The sequence below is a fragment of the Palaemon carinicauda genome, chromosome 42, assembly GCF_036898095.1.
Source record: "Palaemon carinicauda isolate YSFRI2023 chromosome 42, ASM3689809v2, whole genome shotgun sequence".
Taxonomy (NCBI): domain Eukaryota; kingdom Metazoa; phylum Arthropoda; class Malacostraca; order Decapoda; family Palaemonidae; genus Palaemon; species Palaemon carinicauda.
The window spans coordinates 42,846,920-42,871,352 of NC_090766.1; the positions used below are offsets into that span (position 1 = coordinate 42,846,920).

General features: G+C 39.6%; 1 protein-coding gene across 1 annotated transcript in view; it reads right to left on the reverse strand.

The window, feature by feature from the left end:
• Positions 1–3,627: 3,627 nt before the first annotated feature.
• Positions 3,628–24,433, reverse strand: part of LOC137632800 (zinc finger protein 64-like) — a 102,916-nt gene continuing 82,110 nt past the window's right edge. The window contains exons 13-16 of the mRNA XM_068364896.1: positions 19,094–19,292; positions 9,195–9,282; positions 6,689–6,817; positions 3,628–4,921 (exon numbers count right to left, since the gene is read on the reverse strand). Coding sequence (XP_068220997.1) covers positions 4,385–4,921; positions 6,689–6,817; positions 9,195–9,282; positions 19,094–19,292 — 953 coding nt within the window. The 3' untranslated portion in view covers positions 3,628–4,384. The remainder of the gene's footprint in view (positions 4,922–6,688; positions 6,818–9,194; positions 9,283–19,093; positions 19,293–24,433) is intronic.

Below are 24,433 nucleotides of genomic sequence, written 5' to 3' on the forward strand. Positions count from 1 at the left end.
GGACCAATAAGTCCAATTAATCCTCAAGCTGTACCCAACTGGACTTCAGCTGCCACTGAAGGGGTCGTTGGCTGTTACGTACCAAATGTTCCAGGGACGATGGGTGACCTATGAGAAATAACCAATATTGTGCCAGGAGTGCGTCTCGTTGTAAGAACTCTAGATCCTGTCCTCAGAAAGGAAGACTTTCTGCAGGTTGGTGACTATGATCCTCCCTGGTATACCAGTCTTTGTGATGATAGCAAGGAGGATTTCTCAGGATTTACCACAATCCTTAGATCATGACAAAACTCGAGGAGTCTGTCTCTGTGTTGAAGAAGGATCGTCACCGTGTTTGCTAGGATCAGCCAGTTCTTCAGGTATCTCAAAAGATGAATGCTAATCCTGTGGGCCCAGGTTGACACTAGGGAGAAAACTCTTTTGAAAACCTGAGGTGCTATCGACAGGCTTACCTTATTGCCTTATTTTTTGTTTGGGTTCCCCCAGGTCCCTCAGTGTGAGGCACCTCGTATATCCACCAGAGACCCGGTGTATTTTGCATCTTCCAGTCTTGGATGGTCTGGGATGCATCTTAGCTATTTATCGAGCTTATTCTTAAACACATCTACGCTCCCTCCTGATATGTTTCTTAGATGAGCTGGCAGCGCATTAAATAGCCGCTGCATTATCGATGCTGGTGCATAGTGGATTAATGTCCTGTGCGCCTTCCTTAGCTTTCCTGGTATATTTTTTGGCACTATTAATCTACCTTGGCTTGCTCTTTCTGATATTTTTAGCTCCATGATGTTTTCAGTAATTCCTTCTATTTGCTTCCATGCTTGTATTATCATGTAGCGTTCTCTTCTCCTTTCTAGACTGTATAGTTTTAAAAATTTCAGTCTTTCCCAGTAGTCAAGGTCCTTAACTTCTTCTATTCTAGCAGTATAAGACCTTTGTACACTCTCTATTTGCGCAATATCCTTTTGGTAGTGTGGGTACCATATCACATTGCAGTACTCAAGTGTACTACGTACATAAGTTTTGTAAAGCATAATCATGTGTTCAGCTTTTCTTGTTTTAAAGTGTCTGAATAACATTCCCATTTTTGCTTTACATTTAGCCAACAGTGTTGCTATTTGGTCATTGCATAACATATTCCTATTTAACATTACACCAAGGTCTTTAATTGCTTCCTTGTTTGTGATTGTCTCGTTATTAGGTCCCTTGTATGCATATACCATTCCTTCTCTGTTTCCATAATTCATTGATTTGAAGTACTTCCTTGATGAAGTCCTATAGCCTAAGAGTTGTCCAGTGTTAAAGGGAAGAGATCATAAGAAAAAGTTTCTCTGTCCTTGAGGAAAATCCTGGCACTATGCCATCTCCTGACTGCAATACTCACACCAGAGAAAAAAGCAAAATTGGCGGGACAACACAGGTGTGTGCGTGAGCAGAGTAGCCAGTACTACCCCCTACCACTCACCCGCTAACTAGCAGTGGGGTAGTTATACCTCCCTAAAAGTCTTATGGCTAGTCTTCCAGCTTTGCCAAAAGTATGTTCCCCAATAAAGAGCAAAAAGGTTTGTATATAGTGATGGAACAAATTATATATAAACAATGTATTAGAAATAAAGAAAAACATACAGTAATACTAATATCAGTAACAACATAAAAATAAATCAGTCATATATAAACTATGAAATGAGACTTATGGCAACAGAAATGCATTTGCAACAAGTTTGAACTTCTAAAGTACCACCAATTCAACCACCAGATTAGGAAGATCATTCCACAATTTGGTCAAGTCAGGAATAAGACTTCTATAATACTGTAGTATTGAATCTTACGGTGGAGAAAGCAAGATTGTTGGAAGTAACTGGATACCTAGTACTATGTACAGGATGGTACAGTCTGGGAAGATCTGAACGCAAAGGATGGTCAAAACTATGGAAATCTTATGCAACTTGCATGGAGAACCAACTGAACAATGGTACCAGAGATAAATATCCAAATCTGCAATGAGAAATTTAATAAACTCAATTTTTTCCCAAAAAATTAAGATGAGTCAACAGCTGAAGACTAGACAGGAGACCAATACTAAAACCAACGTAGAATGAAATAATTCAAAAATTTCCTCACCCACAAGCAAATCATTGTGTTTGAATGCTGGTGATAGGAAGGCATTAATTAATCATTTCATAGTATATGAAAGAAAAATTAATGCTGATCATAATTTAGAATGTTAGAGATGCTCTAGATAGTTTAGCTATCTCCACGAAAAATTTTTTATGGAAAGAGATATTGCTTCATTAACCAGTGCATGATTTATGTGAATTCCAACAAATGACCATTGATAGAGATCAAACAGATGTTGTTAGTTTGGCCATGAAAACTGAATTTACAGAAGTTGAAGAAGAGAATATTCATGAAGTCTTAAGATTCTCATGTTCAAGATCTTACAATAAAAACATGATAAAATCAATGCAGTTCAAGAAAATAAAAGGAAAATGAGAGTTCATAGAAAAATTTCCCAAAGTGGAACCGTGCACGAATTTAGGATGAAATAGCTATGAGAATTATTTGTCTCAATTAAAAAGGAATCAATCTTGTTGGTTATTTTGAAAGGGATTGTAAATCTAAATATAATCTACAGTATACGAGTGGTTATAAGGAACTTATGAGAAAAAATTACTCGAGTCTTTGCAATCAAACATCCTTTTGTTTATAAGCATCTACCATCAAACACTTCAACAATCCCATTTATTGTAAAGAAGCAAAAGTAGAAGGAATGACTATGGTACAAAACGAGGAAATTTTACGAGTGTCGCTACCTCAGCTCATCAAAATTGATAATTGCAATACTTAACTTGGGAGTAGAAGTCTCCAGAAGCTCAGATATCTTTACTAAACACAAAATAAAGGTTCAGAACACAAGAACGCGTGTTGATATCACGGTACTATAGAAGGCATGATGGGAGAAGCGTGGGTAGTGGTAGTGGCTGGAGGGGGGTGGGTCAGTAGCCGTAGTAGTGGGCAGTATTTGGATGTAGAACAGTACCTCGTAGTAACGAGGGATGTTGAGGAAGGAGAAGACTAATTGGTAAGGGACCTCTGATAGTGGTTTTAACACGCCCCAGTTACTATACCGACACCCTATAAGGGTGAGCGAGCTGGATATATTCCTGGCATTCCATGCAACTTTTTTCTCTGGTATATTTAGCAGTATTTATATCTTAGAAATGGTGCTATAAGGAGCATTTCACTGGGCGACACAGGTCCCTCGCCCAGAAATAGATTTTTCCTTCGTCAAAATCCCTTTTTTAGAAGATCTTGCTCTTGTGTTTTGTCATCAAAACCACATTTCTGACTCTTGACTCCACTCTGTTATTTCACCCAGTTAGGCTTGTGGTAGCCTATTGGGAACATCCATGCCTGGCAATCTGCTGGACTGGGGTTTGTGACCAGCTCTAGCTAGATAGTTTCTTGTAGTGTCTGCTACCTCCCCATCTTTGTGAGCTACGAGGGAGGTGTTTTGGGAAGCCTGTAAGTCTACTTGTTGAGTCATCAGCAGCCATTACATAGCACTCCTTGGTCCTAGCTTGGATGGCGAGAGGATTGGGTGTTGATCATATGTAAATATGGTCAGTCTCTAGGTCACTGTTGAGGTCCCTTGCCTTTGCCATTCATCAGCGACATTTAAACTTTTAAAACTTGCTTCACCAATTCCTTTCTGCCTTTTCTCAAGATATGTTCATATGTAAAACTTTCAATATTATTCATCTACTGTAACTTAATTTTAGAAATGAAATAGTTTTAACTTTATTTCTGTTTTATAGATTCTGTCTTATTTCTCTTCCACTTGTTTGGTAAAGTTTTCATAGTTTATATAGGAAATATTTATTTTAATGTTAATGTTCTTAAGATATTTAATTTCTCCTTGTTTCCTTTCCTCACTGGGCTATTTTCCCTGTTGGACCCCTGGGCTTATAGCATCCTGCTTTTCCAACTAGGGTTGTAGCTTAGCAAGTAATAATAATAATAATAATGATGAAGCAGGATTGGGCTAGACAAATGGCAAGATCAACGTTGTTTGGAATCACTGTGGAACCTTCAAAACCTTTTTTTAAATGAAAGGTGATTTTATCAACTTTAGAAATTTTGTAGTGAATATTTTCATTATAATGACATCCCTTTTGTAAGGTACAATAAAAATGTGCTTGCACTTAAGTGAAAATAGTAACTAGAACTTGAGGTCAACGCCTTTCTTCTTTGCTTAATGTAATGAGAGATTTAAACATTTGAAAAATATAGATGAAATCCATAATTTCATGGAAATATGATAGGTCACAGCCTTGGTCTGTATCAAAAATTTTTTTAAGTAAAAAAACTAAATATCCATAAAAAATCACACTGTCTTTGGAAGTTTTGAAGAAACACCAACATGCCGCTGGTAATCATTCACCAAAGCTTCTATTTCTGGTTTGTGTTCAACTAAAACAGTCTGCGGAACCTGGTGCAAAGATGAACAATGCAAGTACTCTGTTGATGCTTCTCCTGTGGTGTGAGTGTCTTTCTGACAAACATAAGTACCTGGATTCTGAGTGAGTTTTTCACCAGCAGACAGATCATACAGATGATGAGAATTATCAACCTTACCTGCTGCCAACTGATAGTCTTGATGAATATTGGAGGCAACCTTATCATCCACATTAATAGTATAACTTTCCTCTGTATTTGAGGCCTTAGAATCAGACGTTAGCAAATTGCCTGTTATAACCTGCACAGATTCTGTCTGTTGATCTTCAGCTTCTCCAATTCCATTTCCTTCTTCGATACGCACAGGATTCGAGAATACTGTGGATATACCGTCAATTGTGATGACGTAAGAATTGTACTCGTTAACGCTGTTCTCATTTTCTTTCGTATCCGTATTCCCAGAAACCTGAAAAAGTAAATTATTGGTGAAATTAATTATCAAACATTGCTAGAAACTTTTGAATTTTCAGGAAGATATTCAGGTCTACTTTAATAAAATATCAATTTTTCAATATAAAGTATATTACTCTGAAAAAAAAAGCACACTACTGTATTACAGTACTGGTATATATAATACAATAGAGTACCATATGCTAAAAATTTTCAAATTCCATAGGAAATCAAATCCCATAAACCTCTCCAATATCTTAAATTCTATTCCCTACAAATACATTAAATCAATATTTAAACAAAATTATACTATTATACTCCAAAAACCATACTTCAATGGCTGTTCCAATCACGCTAAAAACACATTCCCTATTTTAAAGGAAGAAATATTTATATATATGTAAGAACAACAAGGGATTTCTGTACAGCATTGGCTCAAAGGCCTTTGCAAATACAAAACACCAAAATAGGGAAACAGATGATTGCCTATAAGCATTGCTATTTAGAAGTTTTGCCAAACATGTTAAAAAAATCAATACAGTACAGTAGCACAGTAGTAACGTACTGGCCTCACAATTACGTGGACTGCTGATCAAGTCCCGCCTTAGCCGGTGAGTTTAAGCTGTTTTAAAGCACCCCTTTGGGTGTTTGGGTTTGCATGACTGATGCTCTGATATGCATCTCTTCAGATGAAATTAGAATTAAAAAAGACCCTTTTAACATGGGACATACAGAAACTGGTGGGTAATGGAATAGCGTTACCAATTCTCTAAGAAGTGCAAAATGAACCTCTTCATGGTAACTTACAAACAACGGACAACTTACGATGCACTCCTTCAATGGCACTCCTCTTTGACCTGGAATGGTTGTGTGAGGCCTTTTTTTATTTGAGAAAACTTTGGATTGAAGATCTCATTGTGGGGGTATAGGTATCCCAAGGTTGTTGGGTATCCTAGAACCACCCTGTATTCATGAATGTAAACAAAGGGCTACTTGGTAACTGTATAACCTTGTAGTGCCAAACTTGGCTAGGTGTCACAGAATAAGTTGACTTCATGACAATATCATGGGTGAGGCATGTTGCAAAACTGCTGTTGCAAAAGAGTTTGGAGTTTTTTTTACAAAGCATCAGTCAGCAATTTGCCGGTTATGTTGTGTTTTACATCTGAGATGACATGCCCTACAATTACTTCCTAGTCTTGGCTACTGATGCTATTTGATAAAGTGTAAATACCTCCACATAAGACCCATCTGTGAAACCACCCAATGTAGCCCATTCCTCTACTGTCCTCCAGAAAGATGGAAAAAGAGATTTACAGGGATTTGAATGCTAAGGTTCCATTTTGCCAATTGGACAAGATTTGCGACTGGCACTGTTACCATACAATTAAACAGATGCAGAAGATGACAGTAATTGCTCCTTAGCTAAAATTCAAAATCAAAAATACCATGGGGGACATTCCATACTTGCCTTTGAGTGGTTTACACCCACCAAATAAAATAAGAACATAATCTTGGTAAATTCTTATTTATTTGGCCCATTGAAACCATTGAAAAAACCCTTTCTACAGACTGGCTTATAATTTTCACTAATACTGACACTAGTTAACTACATTGTAATAAATAATACTGTAATCATAATGTAAAAAATAAACGAGAATCCTTTTACAATTCCAAAGTGAACGATTTGTTTATCAATAAATTTTGAGACAAAAAACTAAGAAACTAAACGAAACTTCTTTCATTGTTTGAAAATGTCTGTTTATGGTATCAATTAACTTACGGATTCTGGACTGGGTAAGACAGAAGACATTGATGATTCCGGGACAGGCTGAACTTCAGTGAAAGACTCAACGCCTGATGACTCCTTACAAGCCTCGGCCGGCTGATCCACTCTTGCTAGGGGGTCTTCCTACAAAAAAAAAATAAATATTAATTCATTCAAATATAATAGCTTACCATTACATAAAACCAACTTTCAAAAAAATTATTTTAGAAATACCAGTTAAAAATTTAATTACAAAAATTAATTTCTATTCAAACTTATTACTTTACATAAGCTCTAACATACAACAGCATATACAAACACATTTCACAGAAGAAATCTTTCATTCCACCTGGCAGTCAATGCATTCAGGCTTTAAGTAATCTATAGTGACGAAGTGGCTCAATGTCTTCATAATTTAGACCAGCTATTGAGTTGTAAGGGGAGCAACTCCTGTGAAGTAGTGAATTTTTGTATTACACTAGTTTCAACATAAAACTATAACTCTTCATTAGCATTAAAGTCAGTTTGGTGGGTCATTAATACTTTTAAAAGTAGATTGGTCAGTTTGATAAGTTGAAATTCAACCTCACAAAACAGGGCCGAAAAAATATTGGGAAATACTAAAATTAGTTATTTACTGAAATAAGTGCTAAAATATATTACAAATGAAAAACTTCTATACATTAAAAACATTCCAATTCTATTCATTTGCACTGTTTGAAAATAAAATCAGAAATCTCTTTCTGAAAGTTATACAGTACACACATGCATGTTAGAAATATTTAGTCATTCTACTGAGAAAAAGCTTCTGAAGTTTATATTAAAAATCTAAGAATTAGTCTGGTATAATATATATACAATCTTATAAATAATATTTAACTGTTTTGTCTCTGCCCTGATGATATAAAAAACAAGGGGTTGGATTGCTTTAACTTATTGTTAAATAAATTTTTCTATTGAGTTTTACACATTGTCTTTATAAAGTGCTTATTCAGTGGCACCATGAGGGTTGTTGAAGCCCAGGGGCAAAGTCCATTATGGCGCCCCCAAAAAAGGGATTTCGACGAAGGAAAAATCTATTTCTGGGCGAGGAACCTGTGTTGCCCAGTGAAATGCTCCTTAAATTACCTTTTCTAAGGCATAAATATTGCTAAATATACCAGAGAAAAAAGGAATGCATGGAATGCCAGGAATTAACCCAGCTCGCTCACTCAATGAGTGTCGGTATAGTTACTGGGACGTGATAGAACAACGACCCTAGGTCCCTCACCAGTTAGATCTCTCCTTCATCAACATCCCCTGGAACAACGAGGTGCTGACCTACACCCGACTGCTGCCTCTACTACGACTATCCTCCCCTCACCCCTACACCTCCCCACCCCCTACCTTCATTTCTCCTTAGCACCAGCGAAGGTTCGAGTGTACTAATCTTGCCAGGAAATGTTTAACTTTTTTCACACAGATTGTGTTGAAAACAAAACATTCTAATTTACATGATAAATTCAATACTCTATAATGAAGCAAAATTTACTAACTTGAATAGTTTATTCTATAAACAACTGATATAATTGATTTATTATTAGTCCAAATTAATAAATTCCAAAATGCTGATATGGTGAATAAATTGTAGACTGTTGTAAAGCATCATAATAAGCAGTATCTCTTAATAACCAAAGACAATTGGCAAATTAGATAAATATGACTGAAAAGGAGACAACATTAGTAAATCCAGAGGACTAAGAAACTAAAAATATTTACAATTTGTTGCCAATAGAGAAGTTAACCCTTTTACCCCCAAGCTATTTGGAACTTTTCAACCCTTAACCCCCAGGCATTTTTTTGTTTCAAGCACATTTTGCAATATATATTTTTCAAATTGCTCTAACAGCCTCAATTTTTGTCATAGAGAGGTCAGGTTGGTCTAATTCTTTTGGAAAGTGCCTGAAGTTTCTCATAAAGCTATCAAAAATATGCAAATAAACGTAAATAGCAGCTTTTTGCAAAGACGTACCAGTATGTCCATGGGGGTAAAGGGATGAGTTTTGTGAAACGTACAAGTACGTCCATTGGGGGTAAAAGGGTTAATAAGCCTCAACTTGTCAGTTAACATGAAATGCTGATGAAATTATTCCTAATTTAGCACCATCTGCTTTTTTATTGCCAATAATTCCATTATAGGACAGAATCTAGCATATATGTAATACAAGGTGGTTATGATGTGTATTGCACCTGAGATCTTCTATAGCACTTCTCAAATCAGAATATATGACATATTTAGCTTAGTTCATCTTCTATAGTTTTTATAATGGTAATTTCAACAAAAGAAGACGTCCTCAATAGCAGTTTTAATTGAAGTGAAGTACAATTAGAAAAATAAATCTATAATACTTTTAATTGCTTGTTTATCCTTGCATCCAGACAGGAACAGATTATACTTTTATTTGTATAAAATTTTTTTAAAGGTTTCAATCTTTACCTCGAGAAATGAAAATACTATTACCTTTGGTTACTGTGTACCCACCTTAACTACTACACTAAAGACCTCTTTCTCCTCCTTGCCCGATAAAGTTTGTGCCAGCTTGTGTTTTTGATGCTGCCGCATGTGCGATCTGCAAATAAAATTTCCAATAAAATCCAATTTATTTTCTAAAAAGGTAATACAGTATAATATTCACATTATCATCATACATACATACATATACCAAGGCACTTCCACCAATTTTGGGGGGTAGCCGACATCAACAAATGAAACAAAAACAAAAAAGGGGACCTCTACTCTCTACGTTCCTCCCAGCCTCACATTATCAACCTTTAGAATTTTCCAAAATAGACAAGATATAAAGATATACCCTTAATAACCACAATATTAAAAATTGAAAAGAAAAAAAATGTATAGTACCTGAAACAATATATCAATAACTGTTGGAATAATCTATGAAATACATCTGAATCATATACTTTTAAGGTATATTATTGAAAGGAAAAAACTTTTAAACATAATTATGAAAATATATAAAATTTTCCTACTAGCATTAATACATCTTCCTTCTCGAGGCTTTCTTAGATACTGTATATAATAATCTATATATTGTATAAACTTTTCGTGAAAAATGTTATTTTCATTAGTAAAATAAATTTTTGAATATACTTACCCGATAATCATGTAGCTGTCAACTCCGTTGCCCGACAGAATTCTACGGAAGGGATACGCCAGCGATCGCTATACAAGAGGGGGGCGCACTCACAAGCGCCACCTGTGGCCAGGTACTGCAGTACTTCTTGTTGACACCACCTCAATTTTTCCTCGGTCCACTGGTTCTATGGGGAGGAAGGGTGGGTCAATTAAATCATGATTATCGGGTAAGTATATTCAAAAATTTATTTTACTAATGAAAATAACATTTTTCAATATTAAACTTACCCGATAATCATGTAGCTGATTCACACCAGGGAGGTGGGTGAAAACCAGTGTACATGTATATCAAGAAGCTAAGTATCCCGTATTTCATATTATCAGTTATTCAAAATAACAATGAAATTACAAGTACCTGGTAAGGAAGTCGACTTGAGCCATTACTCTGCCTTAAATAAGTTCGTCTTCCTTACTGAGCGCAGCGTTCCTCTTAGGAGGCTGAACAACTCTAAGGTGCTGAAGTATCAAGGGCTGCAACCCATACTAAAGGACCTCATCACAACCTTTAACCTTGGCGCTTCTCAAGAAAGAATTGACCACCCGCCAAATCAACAAGGATGTGGAAGGCTTCTTAGCCGACCGTACAACCCATAAAAAGTATTCAAGAGAAAGGTTAAAAGGTTATGGGATTATGGGAATGTAGTGGCTGAGCCCTCGCCTACTACTGCATTCGTTGCTACGAATGGTCCCAGGGTGTAGCAGTACTCGTAAAGAGACTGGACATCTTTGAGATAGAATGATGCGAACACTGACTTGCTTCTCCAATAGGTTGCATCCATAACACTCTGCAGAGAATGGTTCTGTTTGAAGGCCACTGAAGTAGCCACAGCTCCCACTTCATGTGTCCTTACCTTCAGCAAAGCAAGGTCTTCTTCCTTCAGATGAGAATGTGCTTCCCTAATCAGAAGCCTGAATAGTAAGAAACTGAGTTCTTAGAACTTGGAAAAGAAGGTTTCTTGATAGCACACTATAAGGCTTCTGATTGTCCTTGTAAAGGTTAAGACCTTTTTAGATAGTACCTAAGAGCTCTAACTGGGCAAAGTACTCTCTCCAGTTCATTCCCCACCAAGTTGGACAGGCTTGGGATCTCGAACGACTTAGGCCAAGGACGTGAAGGAAGCTCGTTTAGCAAAAACCGAGCTGCAAGGAACATGTAGCCGTTTCAGATGTGAAAACAATGATCCTGCTGAAGGCGTGGATCTCACTTACTCTTTTAGCTGTTGTCAAGCACACGAGGAAAAGAGTTTTTAATGTGAGGTCCTAAAAAGAGGCTGATTGGAGAGGTTCAAATCTTGATGACATAAGGAACCTTAGGACCACGTCTAGATTCCAGCCTGGAGTGGACAACCGACGTTCCTTTGAGATCTCAAAAGACCTAGGGAGGTCCTGTAGATCTTTGTTGGTGGAAAGATCCAAGCCTCTGTGGCGGAAAACCGCTGCCAACATACTTCTGTAACCCTTGATCGTAGGAGCTGAAAGGGATCTTACTTTCCTTAGATATAACAGGAAGTCAGCAATCTGGGTTACAGTGGTACTGGTTGAGGAAACTGCATTGGTCTTGTACCAGCTACGGAAGACTTCCCCTTGAGACTGATAGATTCTGAGAGTGGATGTTCTCCTTGCTCTGGCAATCGCTCTGGCTGCCTCCTTCGAAAAGCCCCTAGCTCTTGAGAGTCTTTCGAAAGTCTGAAGGCAGTCAGACGAAGAGCGTGGAGGTTTGGGTGTACCTTCTTTACGTGAGGTTGACGTAGAAGGTTCACTCCTAGAGGAAGAGTCCTGGGAATGTCGACCAGCCATTGCAGTACCTCTATGAACCATTCTCTCGCGGGCCAGAGCGGAGCCAATCCACGTCAGCCGTGTCCCTTTGCGAGAGGAGAACTTCTGAAGTACCCTGTTGACAATCTTGAACGGCGGGAATGCATACAGGTCGAGATGGGACCAATCCAGCAGAAAAGCATCCACGTGAACTGCTGCTGGGTCTGGAATCGGAGAACAATACAACAGGAGTCTCTAGGTTATCGAGGTAGCGAACAGATCTATGGTTGGCTGACCCCACAGGGCCCAAAGTCTGCTGCAAACACTCTTGTGAAGGGTCCACTCTGTGGGGATGACCTGACCCTTCCGGCTGAGGCGATCTGCCATGACATTCATACTGCCCTGAATGAACCTCGTTACCAGCGTGAGCTTTCGATCTTATGACCAGATGAGGAGGTCCCTTGCGATCTAGAACAACTTCCACGAAAGAGTCCCTCCCTGCTTGAAGATGTAAGCCAGGGCTGTGGTGTTGTCAGAGTCCACCTCCACCACCTTGTTAAGCTGGAGGGACTTGAAGTTTATCAAGGCCAGAAGAACCGCCAACAACTCCTTGCAATTGATGTGAAGTGTCCTTTGCTCCTGATTCCATGTTCCCGAGCATTCCTGTCCGTCCAAAGTCGCACCCCAGCCCGTGTCTGATGCGTCCGAGAGGAGACGGCGGTCGGGTTTCTGAACAGCCAAATGTAGACTTCCTTGAGAAGAAAGCTGTTCTTACACCACGCGAGAGAAGACCTCCTCTCTTCGGAAACAGGAACTGAGACCGTCTCTAGCGTCATGTCCTTTATCCAGTGAGCAGCTAGATGATACTGAAGGGGGGGGAGGTGGAGTCTCCCTAACACGATGAACAGGGCCAGCGATGAAAGTGTCCCTGTTAGACTCATCCACTACCTGACTGAGCATCGGTTCCTTCTCAGCATGCTCTGGATGCATTCTAGGGCTTGGAAGATCCTTGGGGCCGACGGAAAAGCCCGAAAAGCTCGACTCTGAAGATCCATACCCAGGTAGACAATGGTCTGGGATGGGACGAGCTGAGACTCCTCAAAATTGACCAGGAGGCCCAGTTCCTTGGTCAGATCCATAGTCCATCTGAGAATCTCCAGACAGCGACGACTTGTGGGAGCTCTTAAAAGCCAGTCGTCTGACGGAGCCGGACACAAGATCATGGTACTGCTGCACAGTCTGTGAACTGTCAACCATGGGGAAGCGAGGAAGTACAGTGACAACCCGAAGCTGTCTAGACTGTCTGGGTCGTACAGACAACTCCTTATCGGGTTGCTGAGGTTGCCGCACTGCGTCACAACAAGTCACTTCTGCTGGTTGTTGAACGTCTTCCCAGTGACACACTGACTCCGTAAACAAAAAATCCTCTAACAAGGACTAAGCTTGGACTGCATGTCTTGCAACACAGCTCAAGGTCTAAGGGAGCAGGTGTGGTAACAGACGGGGTTAGCGACTGAAGTGGAACCATTACCTTCCCTGGAAGCATGTTATGCTTAAATAAAAGTCCATAGGAGGCTACGCAGCTAAAGGCTCCTCTCCAAATGACAGAGTCCTCAAGGGAATATCAGAAGGAGGGAGAAAAGCACTTTCTCATCTACAGGGACCATATCCGAGAAAAGTTAAGTTCTCTCAGTGAGGGTTTCACTGGTGCAAAAGCAGCAGACTAGAAGGCAACGTTATGAAACTGCTTGACAGTCTAGTGAGTTGGCAACAACCAAAGATGTGTGACTGAGAAGCATGCGGTAAGGTATGCAGAGCATGCTGTATGCAGAGCATGCTGTATGCAGAGCATGCTGTATGTAGAGCATGCTGTAAGAGAAGCAGAGCATGTTGCATGGCGTGTAACATTTCTCAGAAATTCCATGACCAGTGCTAGATTGAGTAATATCGCATTACTGTCCATTGAAAGTGCACGTGCCGAGGGAATTGATTTAGACTGTTTTGTTGATGAATTTGATAGCCGGCATGATAATCGTAGAATTAAGCTGCACTAAATATACGATCTATAATCTACTTCACCTCAGGACAGGGAAACTCGCCCTGTTGGCAACACTGCATACTTCATGCATGCTTGCATGGGGTTTTAATATCAACATAATATTTACATTACATTCATAACTCATGAATCATTTTTGTTTTGAAGATATTTTGCCATATTTGCGATTTGTTAAAAATATATTGCAAGGAATACATATATATTTTTTATTTAAGTAATACGAATAACCTCCATTATCATAATGTTTGTGTAGGCATACATGTATATGATTACAAATGCAAGTTATGAAAGTAATGAGGTGTTATTATTGTCATTTGTTATTTCAAAGTTGAATGGGAAGAGGCTCAAGTTGAGGAGAAAGTGGCAGATGCATGCGTTGAGGTGGCTGACTCATAGCATGAGGTTCCTGCCTCAAGAGTTGCGCTTGCCTCAAGGGTTGAGGTGGCTGCGCAGAGAGAGGCTCTTGACTCACGAGTTGAGGTTCTTAAGGTGTGAGCTGCGAGAGTTGAGGTAGCGGCTGCGCAGAACGCAGTTCCTGTCTCACGAGTTGAGGTTCCTGAGGAGCTAGCCTCAAGAGTTGAGGCTCTCGCCTTGAGGAAAGTTGAGGTAGCAGCTGCGAGAGCTGAGGTGGCTGCCTCAAGGATGGTAGAGGTTGTCGTACCTCAAAAGGTTGTAGCCTCAAAGATGGTCTAACTGCAAGAAAATCTTGCCTCAAGGCATAAGACTCCTGCTCCCATTGTTGAGGTTGCCTTAAGGAAGGTTAAGGTTGCTGCACAACGCTGGTAACTGGCAACTCCGAACGCGGTAAGGTAGCTTGAGGAACCTCAACTTCGTACGCCTGGCAGACTGGACTGCGGTGAGGCGGAGCGCTCGCAGGAGGAGGTGTAACCTTCTCAGCCTGAAACTCACGCATTAAGACCGCAAGCTGCGACTGCATGGACTGCAGCAAAGTCATCTTGGGATCGACAGACGATAAGGTCTGTTGAGGCAAAGCCTTAACAGAAGATGAGGTCTGTTGAGGCATCGCCTTACCTCTCTTAGGAGGTGTGCAGTCACCTGATGACTGCGGAGAGTCAGAGCTAACCCAATGACTGCATCCGGGTTGTTGAACTCTAGAGGTCTGGACTTTACGTTTAAGAGGTCTTGAGACCTGAGTCCAGCGTTTTCTCCCCGAAATTTCTTCTGCAGACGAGCAAAATAAGGGCTCAATCGTCTGCGGGTGGGAGTGACGGTCTCTGTAAGACACGCCCGCAACCACCGAGGATACTTCTGTGCGCCGATCAAGGCCTGCCGAACCCTTTTGCCCTTCGACATTGCTTCTCCCCTGGGCTTGGGAGCTTGCAAGAGGTCCCGGACTGGGAGGACGACTGGCACGCACAGAAGTACCCTCACGCACAACACTGACACACTTTGCGCTAATCACTTATCACTTTTGATTTTCTGTTTGCACTTATTTCACTGAACTCGAAACTTTAAGCGGTTTGTACCTGAAACACACAATTCTATCCTTCCTTAAAAGTTAGTAATTGCGAAAACAGAATTACAATGTAACAGAAAAATCTAATGAAAGATAAATAATTCAGTGGCTGGAAAGAGACTAAACACTAGATCAAATAAACTACGTTTAAAATCTCTCACCGCATAAAGCTTGAGAACAAGAATAAAACTCTAGAAACGTTTACCTTCTTCCCCTAAAGAGACTAGGGAGAAGAGCCAAAACGAAAACAACGTTACTCGCTTGAACGAAACGTTTATCCAGCTCTCTCTCCCTCCTTCTCTATCTCTCTCTCTCTCTCTCTCTTGACTTAGAACCTGAGAGAAGAGCCCAATCATATATATCGTTAAAACATATTATTGTTAAAGGAAAAAAACTGAAATATTTCCCAAATAAAAAGTTCCTTTATTAGAATTAAAACCATTAAGCTAAGAAAGAATGAACAAAACGCTAGAAACGGTTACTCTTACTGCAACGTGACACCGTGAAAATTCTCTCTCTATCGTAACGATAGAGCGCAAGTTGAACGTTCTGAACGTCAACAACTGCAGAGACAAAACAAAACGTTAGTTCCACTTTGAAAAGTACGAGACTATCAAAGAAATTCTTTCAAAAACATTAAAATAGCATAATATGTTAACAGGTAAAACCGAAATGACGGGCTCAATGTTAATTAACTTCGGTACAAGAAAAGACCGCCTACTATTAGGAAAGGTCGAATATAAACAAATATAAAAATTAATAATAATAAGTTTATAAAAAAGGAAGTTAATCGAAGAGGCCTATAAAAGGCGGAGAGATATAAAATAAATCTATAACTATTGTTAAGCAAAATTAAGAAAGAGAGTCTATACTCTCTTAGACACCAACACTTCCGTCTAAGGGAAGGGTCGGCCATTAAAAGGTGAAAGAGAGTTCATACTCTCTTCGTCACCATAATTAATCAAATTAACTCCAAAAGCTAGCTAAGCTAATAATAAAACTTCCTGAATAGCGAAAGCTGAAATCTTAGAGCAATACTTCACCAAAAACCGTGAACAAGACTCCAAAATTATAAGCGTATCCATGAACGTCTTGCCGGAAGCACGACAGAGGAAAAATTGAGGTGGTGTCAACAAGAAGTACTGCAGTACCTGGCCACAGGTGGCGCTTGTGAGTGCGCCCCCCTCTTGTATAGCGATCGCTGGCGTATCCCTTCCGTAGAATTCTGTCGGGCAACGGAGTTGACAGCTACATGATTATCGGGTAAGTTTAATATTGAAAAACTTATAAATAAAGCATCTTATCCTTGCTCCTAGTTGAATCTATATTTAAAATTTTGCACCAATTTCTGCATAAAGACAACAACTGCCTCTGAGTAATCAAAGACCCTGAAAAGGGATTTTCTAAGTTTGGAGGTCATATAATAAAACAAGGAACAGAGTATATTTTCAAGCAAAATTGAAATATTATAGGAAGATAACTGAAAAAGATCATGTGATATGTCTTGATATAGTCAGGAAGAATATACTATTTTTTTTTCTTGATATTTTAACAGTTTAGTAATGAGCTTCTGACTTCTGTAATCTACCTTGATAACAATACTGTCAAAATGGAAGTGATTGTATCATTATGAACTTTATTTCTGTATGAAGACCTTAGCAGGAATACATAATTTACCTTGGATTTTGCATTCATAGATTAATTCTAAAAAATTCTTTAATATTGTATTTGAATCAAAAGCCAATACCATTTTAGTATTCTTTTTTATTTTGATGAAATTTCAAGAGTAATCATTAACTAAAAATCAGATGGGAAACAAGCAAGATACCATGGTATGAAATCGATCTTCAATTAGCAAAACTGTATGTACTATGAAGACCTTGGACACCACTTGAATTGCTCTTCAAATGACCTCATTCCTGAACCTCTTATAACATGATTGAAGATAACCTTTAACTTCTGTAGAAAATTACATTGCACCGCACTTGTATCACACGCTCGTACACTGTAACGGTATTTCTGTTTTCGTATATTGTCGTTATCGCTCTCCCCTCGCACTGATAACTTGTTACTGCCTGCATGTGCTTGTATCAATCTGTTTGAATTTTTGTGAAATTTCAGTGAAACTGCTGTTATAAAAGCTCATTGTTTGTTGAAATAAAGTTAGGTGCAATTATGCTGTCTTTCAGTTATCAACTAACTGGTGCATCCACTCATTGGTGACCACCGGAGTGTTCATCTCCCTCCTGCTTTCCCCTGCACTGCTGTGTCTAATTGTTTGATGATGCCGCTGCCAGACACTGACTCTACTATCAACATCACGCCCCTGAAACTACCGTCTTTCACCAGCGGAGAAGCGTTCGCCTGGTTCCAGCTTGCTGAAGTCCAGTTTCGCATCAAGGGCGTGACTCGATCAAGCAACAAAGCAGATTACGTTCTCGTGGTGATCCCCAAGGACATTTTCCCGGATATCCCCGATTGGCTGTGCGAACAAGAAGACCCGCCAATAACATAAAATACCCTCAATTCATACCTGATGGAGGTACGACAGAGCGCTCAGTAGCACACGCTCCTACTAGAGTATCTAGAGCATGTTGTTGGTTTTTATAAACCTGATATTTGTCTAGGATGTCAGGTGGGAAAGCGAGTTAGTGTTCGACCGCAGGTACGCACTGGGGCTGGAGAGCTTGAAGTGACCAAGATGGATTTCCCACAAGAGAGGGAAGGTATGCACATTTGCGTTTCTGTCCTAAGGTATGCTAAGAAGGGCAACAAACTCAGAGGGAAAACAGGCAAGCTTCTCACGTGGTGAGACATGTTGCTTACCAGAACCTAAGCCTCACCCTGACGGGAAGCAGTTGCTTTCTTGGGAGAGACTCCAGTACAGCGCTCTTTAGGAAGAGCCTCGTGGGAAAAAGTGTTAAGCTCTGGGGAATGGAACCAAGATGGCAAAACTTTCTCTTCTCAAATCTGGATGGAGATGAGACAATGGCATCTTTAGCAGGAGCAGAAACCCCTCCTGACTAGTCCCACTAGCCAACACCTTTACCAGCCTGATATTGGAGGGGGGAGCCTTTAAGACTCTTGGGTGGTCACAAGAGACACAAAGCGTTCAACTGATCATCAGACTCCCCTCACAAGGAAGGCTGCCCCATTTCTCTAAGGGAAATGGGAAGGTTTGCCTGCATCGAAGGTGGCCCTGAGATTAATGAACCATCGGTCTTGTACAACCGCCCTTCTGAGGAATTTGATCGGGATGAGACAGCGGCGAGAGTACTGGGGAAAAGGAAGAGAAGTCAAGAATATTTTGCCTCCGAGGAAGGCCCTGAAGGTGAAGAATCCCTTTTGAACTTAATTCTTTCTCCTCCTGCTATACACATCCCACTGGGAGGATGGCCACTCCCGGCACTTCACAGGGAGAGGCCTGGCTGCAGAAGTGTCCTCTGTATGCCAGGTACAAAAGGTGAGGATCAGTCTCCTTTCTGGACATAAAGGTGCCACACTTATGGCTTGACACCCCTAGGCACACCTGCATAATCCAGCATCCTTGCCACAGCAAATGTTTCCAAACACACTTTAAAGAAAGAGGGGAAAATTAGTACAAGCTAGTACACCAGAGGTGAGAATGTCCATTCACACCTACAGGTGAAATCAAAATGGTTTGACAAGTGAGTCAGCAGTGGGGGCAGTGCTTTTCCACTGCTGACAGGTAACTACCAGTCAGACAGTTTACACCTCATTTTAAATTTTAACGGATGTGTACTCCAGCTTTTGCTGTAAATCCATTCTATGGTAAAGGACGATGGTTTGTGTGTGCCAGAACAAACTGTATTTATAACACAGCTTTATAGGAACAACTGCATTTACAGCATTATCTTCATATGGACGACTGTATTTACAGAATTTAATAAATAAAAAAAAATAACAAAACAACATTACCTCCAAGAATCTTCTCTTACAAATCCACTTCCACATTCACTGCACCTGAATCTGCGGTAGCAGGTAGGCTTGTTTGTACGACGTCCCGGCGTGTTGTTATTCCCGGCATTTCTGACCCTGGAGTTTACTCCGGTGTTTACTCGCTTAAGGTTTGCTATGCCACACCCGTGCTTATTCCTCACATGATACCGGAGATTGCCTAAGAAAACAAAGATTGTAGCGAATACTTTATCTCTTACTGCTTGACATAATATACTGTATCATAGTAGTTATACTGTAGCTTCATTATAAAATCAAATGTGTTTATAAAGGGTTTGGAACGAATTAACCCTTTTACCCCCAAAGGACGTACTGGTACGTTTCACAAAAGCCATCCCTTTACCCCCATGGACGTACCGGTACGTCCTCGCAAAAAAATGCTATAAAAATTTTTATTTCATATTTTTGATAATTTTTTGAGAAAATTCAGGCATTTTCCAAGAGAATGAGACCAACCTGACCTCTCTATGACAAAAATTAAGGCTGTTAGAGCAATTTAAAAAAAATATACTGCAAAATTTGCTGGGAAAAAAATAACCCCTTGGGGGTTAAGGGTTGGAAATTTTCAAATAGCCTGGGGGTAAAAGGGTTAAGTGATTTACATGTAAAATGTGACTCGTAACACAAAATTTTCACAAAACGAAAGCCACTCCAGAACGAACTAATTTCATGTTGTGAGTCATGACTGTACTGTCCTTCAAAATTTAAGATATTCAAATGCCTGTTTGGTAGTCAGACGTTGACATTGCAGTCAATTTAATGTTAATACTTTAAATACTAAAAATTCTTAAAGAATTTTCTAAATAAATACACAAAGATAAAAAAATTCCACAAACAATCAGCAAATACACTACTGTATCAACAAATTTTTCATAAATATGACAAATTTGGAGAAAATTTGTATTTTTCCCTAACTAATAAAACCTGGAGTTATTCATGTGGATTATCTTTCGACAAAGCTATAAGGTAGCCATTTGACTAAAAGTGTGATTTGGCAACCCTGCCTAACCACTGAGTGGGTCGGCCGGGGCTGGCTGGGGGTACCCACCAACCAATATCTACTCCCACAGCTGTAAACTACAGTACATCACTTTTGTATTGCAGACAGGACTTCGGAGGGACAGATGATGGCGGGCCATTTTATATAAATAACTCCAGGTTTGTATTAGTTAGGGAAAAATACGTATCTCCAAATTTGTAATTTGTTTCCATAATAACAAACCTTATGTTATTTATGTAAATGACTCACTCTTAGGAGGGTAGAAGTCTGATTACAGGCATGAACATTGACCCGGGTTTACCTAGTACAGTATTTGACTACTCGAGGGAAACATTGCCACCTCGCGCATCAATACAAAGCGAGTATGATAGCGGCCTGAGTAACTCTATTCGTTGTGAGAAATAGCATATGAATGTCTGGGTTAGATTACATGTATTCAGAGTTATGTAAATAGGAATTACCCAAAGACATTTCCCAATGCCTACCTTGCGGGAAGCAGTCGGGATATGGACAAGTACAGTATTTTAAATTTCTGACTATACTAGGCTGCACAAAGGAAGTGATTCTTACCCCTGGATTTTGAGTCTTTGCAACAAACTCAGGGACGAAGCCGAGTGTCACTTACCCCTATCTCCTCGAATGGGCGATGTCATATGAGACCATGAAGTTCACTTACTCTCTTTGCAGAAGCTAAAGCGAATAGGAACACCGTCTTCAAAGTGAGATTTCGATCAGTTGCATGGCGTAATGGTTCATAAGGAGGTCCTTTCAGGGATCTTAAAACTCAATCCACATTCCAAGGAGAAGGTCTGATCTCCGACTAGGGGCAAGTGATCTCATAACTCCGTATGAGTAAAGAAAGCTCCAACGAATAAGAAATATCTACCTCTTTCAGTTTAAAGGCAAGGCTTAAAGGGACCGTCTGCTTTGCCATGCATTTTTTTTTTTTGGATAATTCAAAACACACAATTTCTAAATATCTTTTAGACATATATAATACCTTCATCATATAAAAATTTAAAGTCATTTGATCAAAAACTTTTTCATTTATTAGCAAAAATCATGATTTGAAAATTTTTTTTGGAACATTTTCCTCAAATAATATGACACCAATTGTATTAAAAATCATACCATAAAAACTTCTTTATAAATCAAATAATTCTGTGACAGATTTTCGATTTTCCTTTTTCTTTTTTTTCCTTAATTTTCTTTGTCTACATGTAAAATAATAAAAAAATAAAAAGGAAAATCATAATTCTGTTACACAAAAGTGTGCGATTTTTATTCTTTTCAATGATATCTTTCATTCTATACTTGAACAATATAAAAGTGAGTAAAAGTGAAGAGAACACTAGATGAAACAAGAGTAGGAAAAACACCTGGTATGGATAGGGTCAAGACTGAGATGTTAATGGGAGGGGGTGTGACTGTACTGGAATGGTTGGTGAGATTGTTTAACATATGTTATGTTGTTAATGGTGCTAGTAAATTGGGTGTGGGTGTGTATTGTTCCGCTATACAAAGGTAATGGAGATATGCACGAGCGTTTAATTCTAGGGGTATTAATTTGTTGAGTGTATGTGTGGTAAGAAAAGTGTATGGTAGTGTTAGTTAATAGGATTAAGGATAAAACAGAGGATGCAATCCAAGTGCAGGGTGGCTTTTGACAAGGTAGGGAATGTATGGATCACATTTTTATAGTTAGATATGCGATAAATATATAGCAAAAAGTAAGGAGGTGTATTTTGCATTTATGGATCTGGAGAAATCTTATGATAAGAGTTAATACGGAAGCAATATAGAATGTGATGACGTTACATGGAATTGGTGGAAGATTGTTGCAAGCAGTGAAGAGTTGATGCAAAACAGTAAAGCGCATCTTACTGAAAATGGGGCAGAGACAAGGATGTGTGATGCTGCCATGGTTGATCAATTTGTTTGTTGAAGGAGTTATAAGAGAAGCAAATGCTCGAGTGTTTGGTTAAGAATTGAAACTGTTAGCTCGGAGTGATCATGAGTGGGAGGTGAATCAGCAGTTATTTGCGGATGATACCGCATTGGTTGCAGACTTGGAGGAGAAGCTGTGTCAATTAGTGACAGAGTTTGGTAGGGTGTGTGAGAGAAGGAAGTTGTGAGTTAATGTGGTTAAGAGTAAAGTTATGATATGCACAAGAAGGGAGGGTGGTGCCAGATTGAATGACATGTTGAGTGAAAAGTTACTTGAGGAAGTACAGTAGATCAGTTTAAGTACTTGGGTTCTGTTGTTGCTGCAAATGGTGGCGTGGACGCAGATGTATGGCAGAGTGAATGAAGGATGTAAAGTGTTGAGGGCAATGAAGGGCTTAGTACAGAATACTGTAGAGGGTTAGGGATGAATGTAAAGAGAATTCTCCATGAGAAAGTGATTGAACCAACAGTGATGTATGGATCGGAGTTGCGAGAGAATGAAAATAATGGAGAGACAGAAATTGAATGTGTTTAATATGAAGTGCTTGAGGAGTATGGCTGGTGTATCTCGATTGGATAGGGTTAGGAACAAAGTAGTGAAGGTGAGAACGAGTGTGGGATTGAATAAGCAGCTAGACAGGATATGAATGTGTTGAGGTGTTTGGCCATGTAGAGGGAATGGAAAATGGTCATTTGTTGAAGAACGTGATGAATGCAAGAGTTGATGGGAGAAGTGCAAGAGGAAGGCCAAGGTTTGGGTGGAGTGAAGAAAGCCCTAGGTGACAGGAGGATATATAGGAGAGAGGCAAAAGAACGTGCTATAAATAGAAATGAAAGGCAAGCAATTGTGATGCAGTTGCAATAGGCCCTGTTGCTACCTCGGGTCACCTTAGTGACAGCCGAGGTAGTGGCAGTAGGGGTGTCAGCATGTGAAGCTTCATTTGTGGTGGAAGACAAGGGAGAGTGGGCTGTGGCACCCTAGCAGTACCACTCGGCTGAGTCCCTCGTCAGGCAAAGAGGAATAATGAGAAAAATCCCCCTTTTTTTTATGTCAGCTACCTTCCAAATTGGGGGAAGTGCCATGGTAGGTAGATAGATGTTTCATGCCTTCTCTGATGTGTTTTGTATTTCATAAAGCATAAAATGGCTTACATTATTCCTCTCTTCATCTGAATACAGAACAATATTTAGATGGAACTACTTCTCCTGTTGTTCTAATAAATTAACCCCTTCGCTATGATGACGTTGTTTGACGTTAAAACATGTCCGGTGATACAGACGATGACGTCCCAGATGAGTCATTTACAAATATAATCCATATGGCAGTTAGAATTACTTGTAAAGTTAAAATTACTTGTACAACCTAAAAAGAGTACAGCACATGGTCGTACATCACACAGTTCACAATCAGGAAATTTCACTAAAAACTCTCCTCCCCTTCCTGATATTAGCCCCTCCTCCCACTTCCTTTAGCACTAGTCTTTAGTCCCAATTGTATAAGAACTATTTTAGTGTTTTTAGGGTATCGTGAAGAATCACACAACTCTCTCTAGTCAATGGCAATATTCCCCACCTGAGGAATTACTCAAACTCACCCTGACACCACCCCACCTTAGAGACGTAGGGATCCTGATATCTCACACCACCACCAACTGAAACACCTGCAATTCTAGTCCTTAGCCATGGTTATGTAAGGTCTATTTCAATTTACTTCTATGTTGGAATACGTGTTCAAATCACACAGAAAGCATTCTGTCATCAGTTCTCCCCTTCTGCCTAGCACCCACAGTGCCACCAAAACACCTGTAATGCAAGTTGTTGAAAGCTCTGTTTGGATGAATTCTCTCACTCTTACATCTAAAATCATGCCAAATTATCTTCGATACCATATATAAGTTCATGAAAATTTTTCAATCCATACATATATCCTCCCCTTATCTATTATAAATTTCAGATTTCCTAAATCCTTTATTTGTATTTAACAATTTCCTCAATATCGTATCATTCATCACATTCGTAATCCTGATAACTGTAAACACGATGACACACGACGAGATTTCTTTTATTATCTTATTTCTTTTTTTCTCAACTACCATTTAACAGTCAGAGTGGATATGAATGTGTTGAGGTGGTTTGGCCATGTTGATAGAATAGAAAATGGCTGTCTGCTAAAGGTGATGATGAATGCAAGAGTTGATGGGAGAAGTACAGGAGGAGGGCCAAGGCTTGGGTGGATGGATGGAGTGAAGAAAGCTCTGGGTGATAGGAGGATAGATGTGAGAGAGGCAAGAGAGTGTGCTAGAAATAGGAATGAATGGCGAGCGATTGTGACGCAGTTCCGGTAGGCCCTGCTG